At 47.2% G+C, this 16,417-nt stretch overlaps 1 protein-coding gene across 2 annotated transcripts; it reads left to right on the top strand.

Annotated features, from left to right (window-relative positions):
* Positions 1–361: 361 nt before the first annotated feature.
* On the top strand, positions 362–13,978 carry PRNP (prion protein (Kanno blood group)). Of its 2 annotated transcripts, XM_037051707.1 has the most exons (4): positions 366–515; positions 3,375–3,470; positions 11,603–11,724; positions 11,758–13,978. In XM_037051707.1, the coding sequence occupies exons 3-4, from the start codon at positions 11,613–11,615 to the stop codon at positions 12,393–12,395; spliced, it is 750 nt and encodes a 249-aa protein (XP_036907602.1). In that variant the 5' UTR covers positions 366–515; positions 3,375–3,470; positions 11,603–11,612; the 3' UTR covers positions 12,396–13,978. The 2 variants fall into 2 exon arrangements, with proteins under 2 accessions (XP_036907601.1, XP_036907602.1); XM_037051706.1 differs by having other exon boundaries at positions 362–515; positions 11,603–13,978.
* The last annotated feature ends 2,439 nt before the right edge of the window (positions 13,979–16,417 follow it).

Here is a 16,417-nt window from a genome sequence, read left to right as displayed (position 1 = left end):
GGAAATTGATAAATATTCGACTCAATCCAGAGTAGCAAAATTTTTTTCCTCTTCAGAAATTGCTGGCGACCAAAGTTCCAGAAATTGCTTTCTCATTCCTTACCGTTCTAGTTTCTCGAGTATTCCCTTATGCAACAGGGGAGTTAGGTCTTTCGGCGGAATATCCCTTTAATGATGATTTTTACAGTCAATGAGCCAGGTCAGGGAGTGATGACACGGGGAGAGGTATCAGCTGACATAAACATTTAAGCGAATCTCAACTCATTCTCCCCGCCCCCCCCCCCCCCCCCCGNCGGTGACTCAGATACCCGGTCCCAGATAGGTGGAGAAGCACCTTCCTGGGGCAGGGTGTGCGCGAGGCCGCCTGGTGATTGGTCCGCGCGCGCGCGGACCTCCTCCGGGGCCCCCGCCCCTTCTCCCTGCCCCCGGCGCCTCCTCCTCGTCCCCGCGCCTCGCCGGCTCTCCGCGTCAGTCGCTCACATCCGCGGCGTTGCGAGCTTCTTCGAACGAGGCAGGTAAACAGCCTTGTCGCCCTTTGAGCAACTAGCACGGGTCCGGGGCGGGGGTCCGGACTGCTGGGGTGCGCGGGCGCGCGGCGGAGTCTGAGAGTGAGACCCCGGCACCCGGAGGCAGACCTTGACAGTCGGAAGGGGTCTTCGCGGCGGAATCTGGGTGCGGCGGGTCTGCGGGTGTGCGCTTTGGCCTCCGATGACGCAGCTGGGCTGTGCCTTTCTGGCTGGAGAAGCTCCTCTTATTTGGAATGGGGCGGGATTGAGGGGGGAGAGCTGGCGGAGCCCGCTCGGGAGGGGTGTTGGTGGTTCGGGGGAGTCTGACCGCTCCCGCCACCCCCCGCACACCCAGGTGCGTGTCCGCCGCGGGAGCGGGATGGGGAGTCTCGGGGCTAGAGGGGCTGTGGGCGGGGGGAATGGGGGCGATCACCCCGCGCTAACGTGGCCGGGGAACCTGAAGGGGAGCCGCAGCGGGCTTCGCTGGGGCGCTGCGCGAGGAGAACAAGGGAGAGGCGCTGGGGGCCGCGGGACTCCAGGCTCAGCGCCTGTCGGTCGCTCCGGAGAGCCATCGAGTAGAGGCCGGGACCCGGTAAGGGGCGCCCCTTGGCCAGACCCCGCACTTCCAGATGCTCAGGGGGTGTGCGGAGTGGGGGAAGGGGCACCCTGGAGCCTCTGAGCTGTTCGGAAGAGGCGGCCCCGCCCGCCCTGCTTCAAGCCAGGATGGTCCCTGGGGAGGCCGCGGCCCAGAGGGCTCTGGCAACCGCCAGACTGCCTGCACAGGCCCTGGGGCCTCAGCGGGGAGGGGTCTTGGGGCGTCCCCGCCCCTTCATTCGCGGACCCGGGAGGTCCAGGCCGTCGGGCCACAGCGTCTCCTGCGCGCCCCAGGTGTGGCAGACCCGCAGTCTTCGCTTTTCACTTCTTTCCTGTTCCTCTGAAAGGAGAGAACTCGATTATCTGGGGGGCTCCGAGGAAGGGGATCTGGGCCGGGAAGCCCCCTCTAGGGGAACCATTCTTCTCCATCCGTGCTGGAGGTGCCTTCACGTTTGTTTATTGAACAGTGGAGAGAAAGATGACATTACTGTCTTTCTGTTGTTTTTTTCCATTTACTCTTTGCGGTAGCTACAGCAAACAGATTATTTTCATTGTAAAGCTACTGCCGTCACATCTGCCCTAACCATCCTAAAGCCACTGCTTTCTATTTTTTCGTTTCCTCATTTCCAGCTTCATAACACAACACAATGCAAGTTCACTGTCCAGACCAAGGTTATCCTCCTTGTATCTGAGGTTTCCCTTTCATTGAGAAAGGCCTAGGTAAATAGGATTAAATATTTTTACAAATCAAATTATCAGAAAAAGTGGAAACAGAAAACTGAATGAAAATGTCAGACTTCTGAAAAAATTAACTCACTCGGATTTGGAGGAAAAAAATCAGTGAAAAGGAACATTTTTACCTACACAGACACTGAGGAGCTCTTACAATGAAGAACTAAACTGGAAAAGGAAAGAAAGCAGAGCTATGGTGTGATCTGTGTATTATTCGTACCTAACACAACTTTTTCATACTTGTGAAAGGAAAATGTCAAGATTATAATAGATAAATGGTGAAATGATGAGTCATTTACAGAATAAAGTACAAATTAAAGCAAGTCTGGATTATCATTTTACATCTGTAAACAGCGACAATAACAGTAACAGCAACCCCTAAAATTTGCATAATCCAGTTGTCTGGGAAGGTGCTAGGGCTTTGGGATTAGCAAGATACCTCTTCAACTAATTTCATTACCTTGGACCGGTTACCTAGTTTCCTCATCCTTTTGTCCATTCATAAAATAAGGAAATGACACCTACTTCCAGAATTTGTTGAAGACTAACTTGAACCATCTATGTAAAATTGACCATTGGGCCCTGGCTGGTGTAGCTCAGTGGATTGAGCCTGGGCCTGTGAAGCAAAGGGTCGGTTGCCGGTTCAATTCCCAGTCAGGGCACATGCCTGGGTTGCAGGCCAGGTCCCCAGTGGGGGACACATGAGAGGCAACCACACATTGATGTTTCTCTCCCTCTCTCCTTCCTGTCCCCTCTCTCTAAAAATAAATATTTTTTTAAAATTTGATCATTGGTATATATACCAATGTATTTTTTTTCCTAGTCACCCCCTACGGGGCATGTTGTGCAGTGGGGAATCAGTACAGACTTTTTGTAAAGCAGTCAGGCCACGCATTAGGAGGTTAAAAGCCGTGACCCAGAAATCTCATTCATGGGAGTCAACTTGCAGTGGAAGAACCAAACAAGAAAAAAACAAACAAACAAAAAGAGGTTTATACAGGCACATATTTGGGGCAGAATGCCCTAAAATTAGAACCAACTGGGAAACAACCCGAATGTATAACAGCAGAGCAGTAGCTAAGAAATCAGGGCAAATTAACTGAAAGGACCTTATGTAATCATTGAAAGTCACGGTTTAGAGCCTGCGATACAGAGGGAGAAAAAGACAGGTCCAAATGCCGGTTACAAAATTGTGTCTGCTTACTCATAATCAATGCATATGTGACAAATCTGAAAGGAAAAGCAAAACCAAGAAAGTTTTAGTAGAAATTATAGGTGATTTTAATTTTCTTTTTGTTGATGCATTACTCTTCTAAATAATGTCATTTTTTAAGTGAGATAGACTCGGTTTGAAAGAGAGCAAGCTCAATGTCACGCTTGCTTTTTTAGTTGACCTCCTTGCTTTTTTCAAATATTTCCTATTTTGTTCTGGAATAGATTTATTAGTGGCTTAGAAACTTATACATGAAGCTTTTGTTTTAAGGAATCCTATCTTAGATTTATTTATCAAGTCTAGTTTTTTTTTTTCTTTTTGTTTTTAAGGACTCCTGAGTGTATTTGAAGACTGAACAATTTCAGCCAAGCCAAAGCGTCATCTTCCTGGAGGTACAAACCCAGCTTAGCTGAGCCACAGCAGAGGTATGTACCCTCTGGGATCTCTTCGGTCTTGTGATGGTTGAAAATCCCCAATTGTCTCAGAAAGTACGGTCTGGAGAGGCTGTGATCACAAACGCCTGGTCTGGAGGCCTATATGTGTACCTCACACCTATAGCATCATCCTTTTTAGAAAACTCAAAACTGATTTTGCAGGGGAAGGGCCACAGTTTTCTCTAGAATCATGCTGCACTGTATAACAAAGCAACCATTTAAAAATATAATGAAATATTAACACGGAAGGTGACTTTCAACCAACTGAAGAAGGTGTTAATGAGAAGAAGGTTTTCTAAGCTGCAGTTTTAACTTACCTATTCCATTCTCCCTTTTCATATCTTATTTCCTCTTCCAAGGCAACCATATCAGCTGTGAACGGCCACATATAAAACATTCAGAACATGCCTGTGTCTAATGAGGTGTTGGCTGCAGCATTATAGCTGGTCCTTGAGTGAATAGTGTGTGTAGCTGTTCTTACAGTGGGAGGATTGTTTTCTCAATTTGCTCATCTTTTTTCTCCTTGTATTCTACTAATTACTCTCATAGTATTGTGTGATCACATCAAGGGAGGTATGTGTGCCCTTTTAGGAAAAGCATTAGAATGTTGTTAACTGTTGGGCCTCTGAGGACCGAGCTCTGAAGCCTGGGTAGGAGCGCAATTCCCTGGGAAGTTTTTAAATAAATTCCCAAATCCCATCACTAGACACTCCCAGGCTGCTGTCTGGGAGGGGCTCCAGCACCGCCGCTTCTGAAAAACTCTAAATAATTCTGGGGTTTGATCAGGTTGGGGGCCCTTCCTCCTGTTCCGCCCAGAACGGGGCCTCAGAGTAGCAGTGAAAACCCATCACCCCAGATTTTGTATACCTTGTGTCAAATTCTGTTTAGGGCCATGACCTTAAAAAATAAATTCAGTAGTTCTTTCTTATTCGCTGTGGTTGTGCTTTCTGCAGTTTCGGTTACCTGTGGTCAACCTCAGTCTGAAAATATTAAGTGGAAAGTTCCAGACATAAACAGTACCTAAGTTTTCAATTGACGCCATTCTGAGCACCTCATTTCATCCCACCATGTGGGCATTGCATGAGCCCCCATCACAAGGGTTAATACAGGACGAAAAGGTATTTTGAGAGGAGGGACCACATTCATATAACTTTTACTGCAATATATTATAATTGTTCTATTTTGTTATTAGATGTTAATCTCTTACTGTGCCTAATTTATAAATTAAACTTTACCATAGGTATGTATGTATAGAAAAAAGTAGTATATATAGTGTTCGGTACTACCCATGGCTTAAGGCATCCACCAGGGGTCTGGGAATGTATCCCTCATGGATAAGGGGGGACTGCTGCACCTGCAAATGAGTTCTGCTTAGCTCAGGAAATTTCCCCAGGGAGGTGGGGAGTTTAGGGGCTGTTTGGTGCCACGTCCCAATTTAGGTTTCCAGTTGTAACTTGTTCTGAGTATCAGAAATTTAGCCCCTGGCATACAACCATCGGGCAAGTTTCTACCAGCTCTGACTCAGTCCCCGCGTATACATGGGAACAGTGTGATTAGGGTAATTTATGGACCTTTTTTGTACCTTCTGTATTTCCACTGCTCTCCCATTCTGCTCATTTGCCAATGCCACCCAGTCTTATTTATTGTAGCTTTATCGTGCATTCTAACACCTGGCATGCCCACTGTGCCCTAGATTTTCTTCCTGTTCAAGTTTCTTCAGTCTTAACTTTGAGTGTTATTTCCTCATGTTCTTTGAAATCCCCTTTGAATCCTGACTAAACTTGTGTGGACTTGATGGATTATTTGGAAATGAATAGGTATCTTGTAACGTTGGTTTTCCCAACCAAAGATGTTGTACATCTTTCTCTTTTTTCCAGTCTTCCTTTATGTCCCTCATTAAAATTTTATTACATCCCTCATATAAGTACTACTTATTTTTAGATTAATTTCTAGATATTTTTAATTTTTATTGCCATATGAGTAGAATGATTTTCCCATGCTAAATCTTCTAACTAATTCTGATTAATTTGGGGACTGTTTGGTTATATATTGGTTTCAAAAACTGCCTAGTGAGCTCACGTATGTACTGTGAGGGGTTTTTGGCCGACGTTCCAGGTAGAAAGTCGTGCCTGGTTAGAATTCCATAACTATAATAAAATGATTGCTTGCATTCTTGTCTTGTTGACTAGATTAATGAGACACCCGTCCTTTTTAAATTAAGATAGGGTGGCTTAGACATTTGTGGTAGAGATTTTGGATGAAGAGGGACTGCCTTCTAATTCTGTAGAAATGATCTTAACAGCTTCAACCTAAAAAACCAGAAATGGATGTTGATTTTCATTGAAAACTTTTCAACATCTGCAGAGAATCTTATCTTTTCCCTTAACCTGTTCATAGATTTCCCCATTTGAACCACCCTGTATCCCTTACATAAGCCTTATTGGTCACAGTATATTCTTCTTTGACTAAAATGTTGAAATCAGTTTGGTAGTATTTTCTTTTAGGTTTTGACACCCGTATTTCTGGAGGCTGGGGGACTAAGAGCAAGAGCCCTACACTCGAAATACTAGGGCTTTAATCTTGACCTTTACCCCCTCGGCTGTCAACAGGTGAAGATGCCCAAATGCGTATCTACACTAAGGTCCAGGTTCCTTCAACAATTGCCTGAATTGGTACGCCCGCAGTGTCTCACAGATGTAGCAAAGTTAAATGTGTCCAAGCCTTTAAACCTCTTGGCTCTCTCTCCCTAGCCTGGCCCCCCAGCAGTTTCCCCCACTTTGGTAGGGGGCACTGCCACCATGGGCCTGGTCACAGAAGCCCCAAACCTGGCTAACTCGCACTCCTCTGTCCACTCTGTCAGCAAGTCTTAATTGGTTCTTTCTGCAAAATACACGTCTGCAGAATCACTTATCCGCAGCTCCCCAGCAGTCTTGGCACCATTCCAGGCCACACCGCTGTCTTCCCTCAATTGTGTCCTAAGTGGTCTCACCATTTCCTTGCTTGGCCCTGATTTTCATCTTTACACAACAATCAGGGTAACCTTTTTTTAAAAATAGCCCTAATAGGTTACTTTCCTAAGGCCCTTTAATGGTTCCCCACTGCATTCTGAATGAAATGGAAACTGTCGCACTCGAGGCCCTGTGAGCTGGCCCTCACCCACCCCAGCCCCTACCGGCCACCTGCCCTCTGTCTCATCGGCTCCGGGTACATCTGCTTTCTGGTCCTTGAACCACTAAGCTAGTATCTGATGCACCGCTCTGCCCTCAGCTCCTCAGTGCTACGACCCGAGAAAACACTGAAGACATATTTTTTTAATGAATCGATAAGTAATTATATGTCATTTTTGACATTTTTTTCTTTATTTTTTGACACATAAGAGTTCCTAGTTTCTTCATCCTCTCATGAAAACTCTGCCACCGCAGATGAAGTCACTGAAGCATCATCACTCCTCCTGTTGGCAGGTCTCCGGCTCGCTCTTCCCAGCACCGACCTTGGCCTTCGCAGTCCCCCTGACTTGCTTCCCTCGGCTCTGGCCTTCCTTCCCCTGTTTCCTTGAGGGCTTTGTCTTCTTCCCACACAGGCCGTGTCTTGTGAGTCTGTGTTTGGGTTCTTTTCCCTTTGCATAGCCCAAGGAATCACACCAAAGCCCATTGTCTTGCCACCACCCAAATGGGTTCTGAAACCGAACACAAAGGTGACACCTGGTGTGGCCCTACACTTTTCGGCTGTTTTTCCCGAATTCCCACCTTGGGTGCTGTTGCCTTCCCAGGGTGAGGACGTCAGTGACCGTTTGTTTCCGCTGCAGTGGTGTCTGTTGGTCACGGACTTCCTGGTGCGGGTGGTTCCGGTGTCGTTCATGATGGTGGCCGGTCTTCAAGCAGACAGGGAGGAAAATAGCTTCATTTTTTCTGTGGTCATTGATCAATTCAAGTGTTCTCTGTCTTTAAAATTTGGCACATAGTACTTACTCCATAAATATTTGTTGAATGAGTTCATTCTAAAGTCAATATTTGTAATTTATATTTTAATAGAAAGACAGTCCATCTCACACAGATTTTTAATTCATAAAACAAAGTTGTGTACAGTAAGTTGTAACCAAGGATATGTCAGCTGACCTTTTTGAATCTTGGTGGAGTAAGAGGTTTGAATTAAATACTATAAGGTCTTCCTTATTTTATCACAAACAGAAAGAGATTCACCAAGTCTCGTTTAAGTTTTGGGTCCCTCTTGTCCTTAGAAATGATTCTCTACTTTAAAATGTAGTTGTTATTTTTAAGGCTTTTCATAATTAAATGTTGCTTTTGTTCTGAATTGATTTTAAAATGATCTAGTCTTAATAGATTCTATGAATGTATAAATAGTGTGAACATAATAAAATATAGAGTAGTCTATTCTATCCAGCTTCACTCAGTAATCAGTTTTAAAGTACTAATTAGCAGCATATGCCATGGCTCTCGTTCCCCGCTGCCTGTATCTCTAGTCCACAGTCATCCTTCAACTCTAGACTCACCACGCTGCCTACTGGTATCTCTTGCCCCACACATAGCTTGATAACAGCAGCGCCAAAGCCAAACCCCTCATTAATCCTCCTCCAGACCTGTTCCACCTTCTGCACTCTGTCCACACAGCTGCCCAGTGCAGAAAACTCAGTTCTTCCCATCTCTCACCTTCCACGTCAAACACCAAGCCCTCCAGAAGGAAGCTACCTTCTAAATCAAATCATCTGTTACTCTTCATTCCCTGGTCAGGGCCATCACCTTCTTCTCCCTTGATCACTGTAGTGCCCTTCTGACTAGTTTCTGTACTTCCAGCCATACACCCACAAAATCTCCAATCCATTCTCCGCAATGTTCTTTCTGAAAGAAAACCCCAAACTTTTCAGTGACTGCCCACTGCCTTCAGGATCAAGTTCAGACTACTCGACATGCCTTGTAATTAGGCTGACCCTGTAACTTAACCTCTAAACTGGGACACTCTTGAGAATAAAAGGGGTGTTATTAATATCAGCACAGGAACAACAGATGTAAACCCTCCCGGGCAGTCAGGATGCTGCTCCCCTTGTTCAGGCGGCCCTTCATTGCGTGACCTCCACCTGCCTCTCCCCCGCACATTGGAGCTTCACTTCCATGAAACCCGCTGTGGTCCCCACACCTGCCAATCCTCACTTCCTCTCATCCACCTTCTGTGTCTGGCCCTCTGAGGACCCAGTTCCTCTCCGTGCCTCCTCTACCACGTGGTGCCATCACCTGCTCATCTGTCTAGTTGAGCTTACTGAGCTGTAACTCTTACAACCTTGAACAAGGCACGATCCGTGCTAGACTCAGTGTTCTCAGTGTTACTCCTCTTGCAGCCTCTGTTTCTTGCTCGACCATTTCAGGTAACATGTCCATTCGTGGCTGGCTCATGAAGCAAATGTTTATTTAACTGAGTTGAAGATAGTAGACAGTTGGCCATTTCAGAAAAGAGTGTTTTGTAAGTTTATAAACATGGTTCACTGTAGATAGCTGTTTGTTAGCTTGGTTATTTCTTATACTTTATCATAGATGTTTTGATGCTTGTTCATTCAGCATTTATTTTGCAAGTCTATGAGTTGGCCACTGCATCTAGGCACCAGGGATACTGCTGTGCATGAAATGAGACTCTGTCCTGGAGATGAACGATAAGCAAACAGTGAATAATAGATGTCAAGTAACATCCTCCTGGCTGGGTAAGGGAATAGGCAGAGTGCTGATTTATGTAGAGTGGGGTGGACCCCCTGTTGAGGTGATGTCACAGCAGACTGGAGCCATTTGAGGAACTGGAGGAAGAGCCTTCCAGGCCCTGGAAGCAGCAGGGACAAAGGTCCCGAGGTAGGAGAGGGTTGCCAGGTGTGAGAAGCAGTGGGAAGGTCATATGGGGCCTACCTGGCAGGGTCAGGGTTTGGGGTTTTATCCTGAGTTTGAAGGAGTGGCATGGTGGGGCCTGACGATGGGAAGGCCCTCTCAGGCTGCTGTGTGGGGCACACAGTGGCCGGAAGCAGGGAGGCTGGGTGGAGGCTGTGGAAAGACTCCAGCTGACTGGAGTCAGAAGAGATGGGGAAGACTTCCACGAGGATGGGAGGGCTGGGAAATGTGACAGGTTTCAGGTTTAGGGTTTGTTTTCAAGATAGACTGATACGATATGCTGACAGAATCAATGTGTGCTGTGAGAAAGAGAAAATTCAAGACTAGCTCCAGGGTGTTGGCTGGGTTTGGCTCTTTTGAGTGAATGAAATAGTTGTGGACACAGAACCCCTTTAGCGTAGGAGGTATTGACTGAGGGTGATAATCCCCTAGTTGAGTTCCCTGGGGTGTTTGCGCAGAAGGGTGAGCAGTGTGGAGGCCAGGAGCTGGGCGCCTTGAGCGAGTGGAAAGTAGACCAGACAAGGGGCCTGCAGAAGACTGACCACAGGGAGATGCCGGTGCAAGAGTGAGGCCGGTGCAAGAGTGAGGCCGGTCTGCGGATCCCAGCACCCTGCCCCTCCGACCCCTCCCCAAGGGAGCCTCCAAAACTCCTAAATTGGCATGATCTGATCTGTTTAACGTGGCTTGTAACTTTCAAACGTACTTTTGTTTGCTTATGGCCACTAAGACATTTCAATGATAGTAAAAACATAAACAAGGATGTTAATACATTGATTTGTTTCATCCTTCTTTTTCTTCAGAATATTATCCAATTTAGTCTTTAGCTCTGAAGGTTATATAAAATAATTTTCCAGTATTTGCTGCCACTTTTATTTGGAGATACACAGTGCTGGGGAAAAGATTAACATCAGCATTACAGCATATGCCATTTTTGGTGTTACGGCACCTAATGATAATTTAGAGCATATGGTTTCACTTGGAGTAGAAGCTGTTGGAGAATCATTCTACCGTGTGCGTTTGAGCTCTGCCTGGGCACCTGATCATGCAGGATAAGTGAGATCTTTAGTCTGAAGTGAGATTTTTAATTGGATGAATGACTATACATTCTGCAAAGGGGCATAAATTATCATCGAGGACATTTGGGTTGTTTGTTTTTTCCTAAGCCCTTTTATATAAGATGTGTTTCTTTTGTGCCAAAAATTAGAAGACAGTGAGTCACTCATAAGCCATTACATGCAGAACTGAAACGCACTCAGTCAGTCAGTGGCTGCAAACCATAGGAACACAGCCATCCTTCCCCACTTCAAGCAGCTCCATCCGTCTGTTCATCTATAACGAGAAAGATTAATTTACAAGTGGGCTTGCAAAATGCAACATGGTTTTTGTTTAAAAAAATTCTATTCCTTTGAGGAAATTCTTGCTGGCACTCGTATGTTCAGGGGATATTCATTCCTTCACTTAACTAGTAGGTACTGTGTCCCTTCTCTGTGCCAGGCACGCCCTAGCCCCTAAAGAAATAGCAGCAAACAAGAGACTTCTTTCCTTCTTCCATCCTCACAGAGGAAAGGCAGGAACCAACTATTTGCAAAGGTATTTCATTACAGCAACACCCACCTGGGAGTCTTCTAACTAGACATTAGACTCACAAGACTTCCACAGATGCCACACCAGGGTCATTGTGGTCCACCCAGCAGCTGGTGACATGTCTCCAGCCCCAGGCCCCACAGTGACTGCTCAGGTTTAAGGGCATGAGATTCATGCTAGTGGGTAAAAGGTTCCCCTTGGCGTAGAAGTCCCAGGCCCCACACGAGCCAGTGTCCCTTATAACAGCCTGATGGGCACAGCTTCCAGGGTCCCCGCACGAATGTGCCAGGTACAAGGATCACTGGTCTAAAGTCCAAACTGATGGCAAACCCACCAAATGTTTGTAGGTTTCCCAGTCTGGTTGCAATTTATAAGCCAGGTTATTTTTACCATAAGCAATGTTGCTGGCATTGCACCTTTATCAAGTTTCCAGGAAACAGCCAGAGATTGTCCTAAGGTCAGTTTGTCCTTAGTGAAGAAGCATTGTGTTAACCCTTTACTGAACAGCTACTTCTGTCGTAAGTGTTGCCAAGGAGAAGTGCAGAGTGAAGAGCGGTTTTGACCGAGGTGCTGATGCTACTGCTCTGCATTCATTTGTTATGCAGCAAAAGTTAAGTGGATTCAACACTGTACTCTGAGACCCTCTTCATTTTGCAGATAAGTCATCATGGTGAAAAGCCATGTAGGCGGCTGGATCCTGGTTCTCTTTGTGGCCGCATGGAGTGACGTGGGCCTCTGCAAGAAGCGACCGAAGCCTGGAGGAGGAGGCAGCAGTGGAGGCAGCCGATACCCGGGGCAGGGAAGTCCTGGAGGCAACCGCTACCCACCCCAGGGTGGTGGTGGCTGGGGTCAGCCCCACGGTGGTGGCTGGGGTCAGCCCCATGGTGGCGGCTGGGGTCAGCCCCACGGTGGTGGCTGGGGTCAGCCCCATGGTGGTGGCGGCTGGGGACAGCCCCATGGTGGCGGAGGCTGGGGACAGCCCTATGGTGGGAAACCCAGTAAGCCGAAAACCAACATGAAGCATGTGGCAGGAGCCGCGGCAGCGGGGGCTGTGGTGGGGGGCCTGGGCGGCTACATGCTGGGGAGTGCTATGAGCAGGCCCCTCGTACATTTTGGCAATGACTATGAGGACCGTTACTATCGTGAAAACATGAACCGTTTCCCCAACCAAGTGTACTACAGGCCTGTGGATCAATACAGCAACCAGAACAACTTCGTGCGTGACTGCGTCAACATCACAGTCAAGGAGCACACAGTCACCACCACCACCAAGGGGGAGAACTTCACCTCGACTGACGTCAAGATAATGGAGCGTGTGGTGGAGGAGATGTGCACCATCCAGTACCAGAAAGAGTACCAGGCTTACCAGAGAGGGGCGAGCGTGGTCCTCTTCTCCTCCCCTCCTGTGATCCTCCTCCTCTCTTTCCTCATTTTCCTAATCGTGGGATGAGGGCAGCTTTCTCTCTCCACCATCCTCGTCCTTTACCAGGTTGGGGGAGGGGGTATCCACCTGCAGCTCTTTAGTGGCAGTGTCTCGTTCTCGCTTCTCCCTTTGTCACCATAGGCTAATCCCCTGGGCCCCGAAGCCACAGGGAAATGCAGAGCAGGCCTGGCAGGCTGAGTGGTCAAGCCCATTTGATTGGGTCCTTTGTGGGCCATTGCAAGTGCTGGGCTGGTAAGGGGGTAACAGCAAATCATCATTCCATGATCTAGGCTTATTTTTTCTCTCGTGCAACAGATCGAGACTAAATAATCCCCAGACAGTCTTCAAATGCCTTTGCCTACATACCCCTGGCTCTGCGAGAGCTCAGCACACTAACACTCCCTCGTAGTTAGCAGTGCTTTGTTAGCAATGTGGACACATTTTCTCATTCGTTTTAAGGAAACCTGACTGCATCTGTGTGTTTAAACAACATTTCTGCCAAATTTGGAAGGACACTCATTCACAAAACAAAACTAGGAATCCTCAGCTCTTGGGCCCGGGCTCAGCCTGCTGGAGAATGGGTGCCTGTGTCTGCAGAGAGCTGGGACAGTGTTTTGCATTTTGCAGCGCAGGCCACACAGCAGCTATTGCACCAAGCGTGAATATTCACGCAACGTTAGACCTCTGGGCAGAGGACGGTTTCACGGGGCATGGACATAACTGACAATATGAGAGGCGTCTGGGGCTACAGCTGTCCAACATTTGGGAGTGGTGCCCTCGGAGGGCACCTACACGGGGCACTCCTTTGTTTACTAACATAAACTGCAGATAACTAAAGCAGCTAAAAATTAGATTACGTTCTGGACACTAAGAACAAATCTCCTGTGTTCGTTTACCTGGAAACAAGAATGATTTTGACATTGGGTGAAACCAGATTTTAATATAGAGGAAGCTGCAGCTGCAAAAACACCACTATCAGAAGATTATGCAACGAAGAAAATGAGTAGTATACAGAGAAGCGCTTGCATTTCTTCATAGCTATCTCATAGTTGTCAAAAACCAGAATTAGGCTGAGTCCTTCGCCTCTGTCATTGGCTTTTGAATGGAAGAATAGGGATTCCAAAAAAAAAAAATGTTAGGCTGGAGATGACAGAAAAAATGATCTGTTCAGAGTAGAAAAAGAAATTCTGTTATTTAAATACAGTAAAATTACTCCTTGGATTGTTCAATATTGTCACCTAGCAGATCTCTGTTATTATTCTGCAATGTGATTGACTTGGACGTGTGCGGGTATTCCATGTAAAAAAACCCAACATATATCTATATATAGTGCACATGACAAATGAAATTTTGGTTAGAGCAGTTAATACCCGGGGTATCTGCTGCACCATCTGTTTTCGTAAGGTACTAAATGCGTAACACGTGGGAACCCCTTCTGTGTGGTCCTTTAGGCTTACAATGTGCACTGAATAGTTTTGTATAAGGATCCAAAGCGGTCTTTGAAATATGCATGTACTTTATATTTTCTATATTTGTAACTTTGCATGTACTTGTATAAAAAATTTGTAAATGTTTAATATCCGACTACAATTAAACAGGAGCTGAGATGAGCGTCCTCTGTGCAGTCTGCCGTTGTGGCCCCTGGAGCACGGCCCACGTCCTGCTGGAGCCCCCAGTCTGGAGGCCGCTGGGGTGCTTGGGGCGGCCCCTGACCCCTAACTGTCCTGGCAGATCTGCCCCTTTCTTCCCCCCCTCTCTCTAAAAACTAGCAGTAAACAAATACAGAGTCATCACGTTAAATTTTGTATTGAGCAAAAATACCAATTTTTCAGTCACCCTCACTTGACTTCAGGGAAACTTCCAGAACCCCATTTTCATTGCCCTCCTTGCTGATTATNCCGTTGTGGTCCCTCTAGCACGGCCCACCTCCTGCTGGAGCCCCCAGTCTGGAGGCCGCTGGGGTGCTTGGGGCGGCCCCTGACCCCTAACTGTCCTGGCAGATCTGCCCCTTTCTTCCCCCCCTCTCTCTAAAAACTAGCAGTAAACAAATACAGAGTCATCACGTTAAATTTTGTATTGAGCAAAAATACCAATTTTTCAGTCACCCTCACTTGACTTCAGGGAAACTTCCAGAACCCCATTTTCATTGCCCTCCTTGCTGAGTATACCATCTCCTAGTTTGTCAGGGCTGCCCGAGTTCCACAGACGGAGTGGCTTCAACAACAGACTATTATTTCCTCACTGGAGGCTGGAAGTCCGAGATCAGATACTGGCAGGATGGGTTTCTTCTGAGGCCTCTCTCTCCTCCCTTGTGTCTTCACACGGCCTCTTCCCTCCACGAGTCTCCACGTCCCAACCTGTTTGTAAGAACACCCCTCGTGTTGGATTAAGGCCCACCCTAACAACCTCATTCTAACTTTCACTCTTCGAGCCCTAATCTCCAAATACAGTCACTGAGGTAGCGGGGACTAGGACTGCAGCAAGAACTCGGAGGGGACACAATTCAGCCCATAGTACCGTCTTTCTAGAAATGGGGTGGGAGTGTCACTCCCAACACAGAGCAGAGACGCTCCTGGACTCTGTGCCTGGTGGGGAACCACGTTCACACTGCTAGGGTTCCCGTACAAAAAAAAATGCCACCTTCTGGATTACTTTGTGTCCTCAAAAGCCTAACCCACTGCCCGTCACTCCACGTAGGATTGTCAGGGGCGCCTGCCCCAGTGCCCATGGTGGAGCAAACAGAAATGCTTCCATTCTGGGTCCAGCACCTGAAATCCAGCCAGCACATCCCCTGGCTGGTGCAAAGTGAAGAGCATCTTGATCAAGCAAGTTTGTTTACTTTGGCTCCTACTTCGGAAGATCTAAAACCCTAAACCCAATAATGTGCCTCCTACACACACACACAGGCTGCAGGCACACCTGGCTTTGAGTTACACGGATTGAGTTCATTAACAAAGATGAGTGTTAGCTGTAATTTTGTGGGTGCTTCAGAAAGCTGGCGAGCTCCCATCCATTGCTGCCAAATTCTGAATGCTAGGCATGCCCATCACCCTGCTCACAGCAGCTGCCCACACATGGAATGTGTCCGCTCGGGTTTCTCTATGGCCCCAGCTCACCTTCCCAAAGCTCCAACTCCAACATACAAGGAAAGCCCCACAGATTTCAGACCCTCCCACCTGTGCCAGGTGGCCTTGCCCCTTGTCAAGACCCACAGACCAGACAAGAAACCCAACAAGGAAGGAGGCTGTATTTTCTTGGTCTAGCTAATGCCCTTCTTGCCATTCTCCTGCATGTCCGGATCTCCTTTTATTTTGCCCTCTGATGAATGAAAAAAAGAATGACTACATGCTCAGCCAAACCCAGATCCCCACCACACCCCATAAATTCTGTCAGGGATCATTTTTAGCCCTGAGAATTTTAGGAGCAAGATTTTTCACTGTCAGCCATGGAAGAGGCCCATTGTGACTGCGGCACTTCTGATATCCACCAGCTTCGGCTGCTACCTCCCACTGCACATGCTCGGAGTGAACTCAATAAACAAGGCCTGGCTGTTGGCTCTGTTCATCCAAGTTATGGAAAATGCCCATGAAAACCACCATCTGGACTTTGATATAGTCACCTGAAGAGTAACTAGACAATGGAAGTGGTTTGGGGTTTTTTTGTTTGTTTTGTTTTACTTCTAGAGAGAGGAAAAAGAGAAGGAGGGAAACATCAATGTGTGATTGCCTCTCACATACCCCCAGCCAGGGACCCAGCTCACAACCTAGGCACATGCCCTGACTGGGAATCAAACCCATGACCCTTTGGTTCACAGGCCAGCACTCAGTCCACTGAGCCACACCAGCCAGAGTGGGACAACAGAAGTGTTTTATTCAGCATTTCCCAGCATGCGATAATAAAACTGCAACTTCCAGTGGAAGAGCACATGTGTCCTCCAAGGTGAAGGGCGTAGACCAGACAGTATAATTTGATTATAAAGAGACTGGATGAAGTTCCAGTCCATGTCACAGCATAGAGGGACCTTAAAAATGTGATGCTAAGTGAAAGAA

This window comes from Sturnira hondurensis, unplaced genomic scaffold (genome assembly GCF_014824575.4).
Source record: "Sturnira hondurensis isolate 20B ecotype Veracruz unplaced genomic scaffold, ASM1482457v3 Scaffold0007401, whole genome shotgun sequence".
Classification (NCBI taxonomy): Eukaryota; Metazoa; Chordata; class Mammalia; order Chiroptera; family Phyllostomidae; genus Sturnira; species Sturnira hondurensis.
The sequence above is the reverse complement of the archived record's forward strand: the minus strand, read 5'-3'. Positions and strand labels throughout refer to the sequence as shown.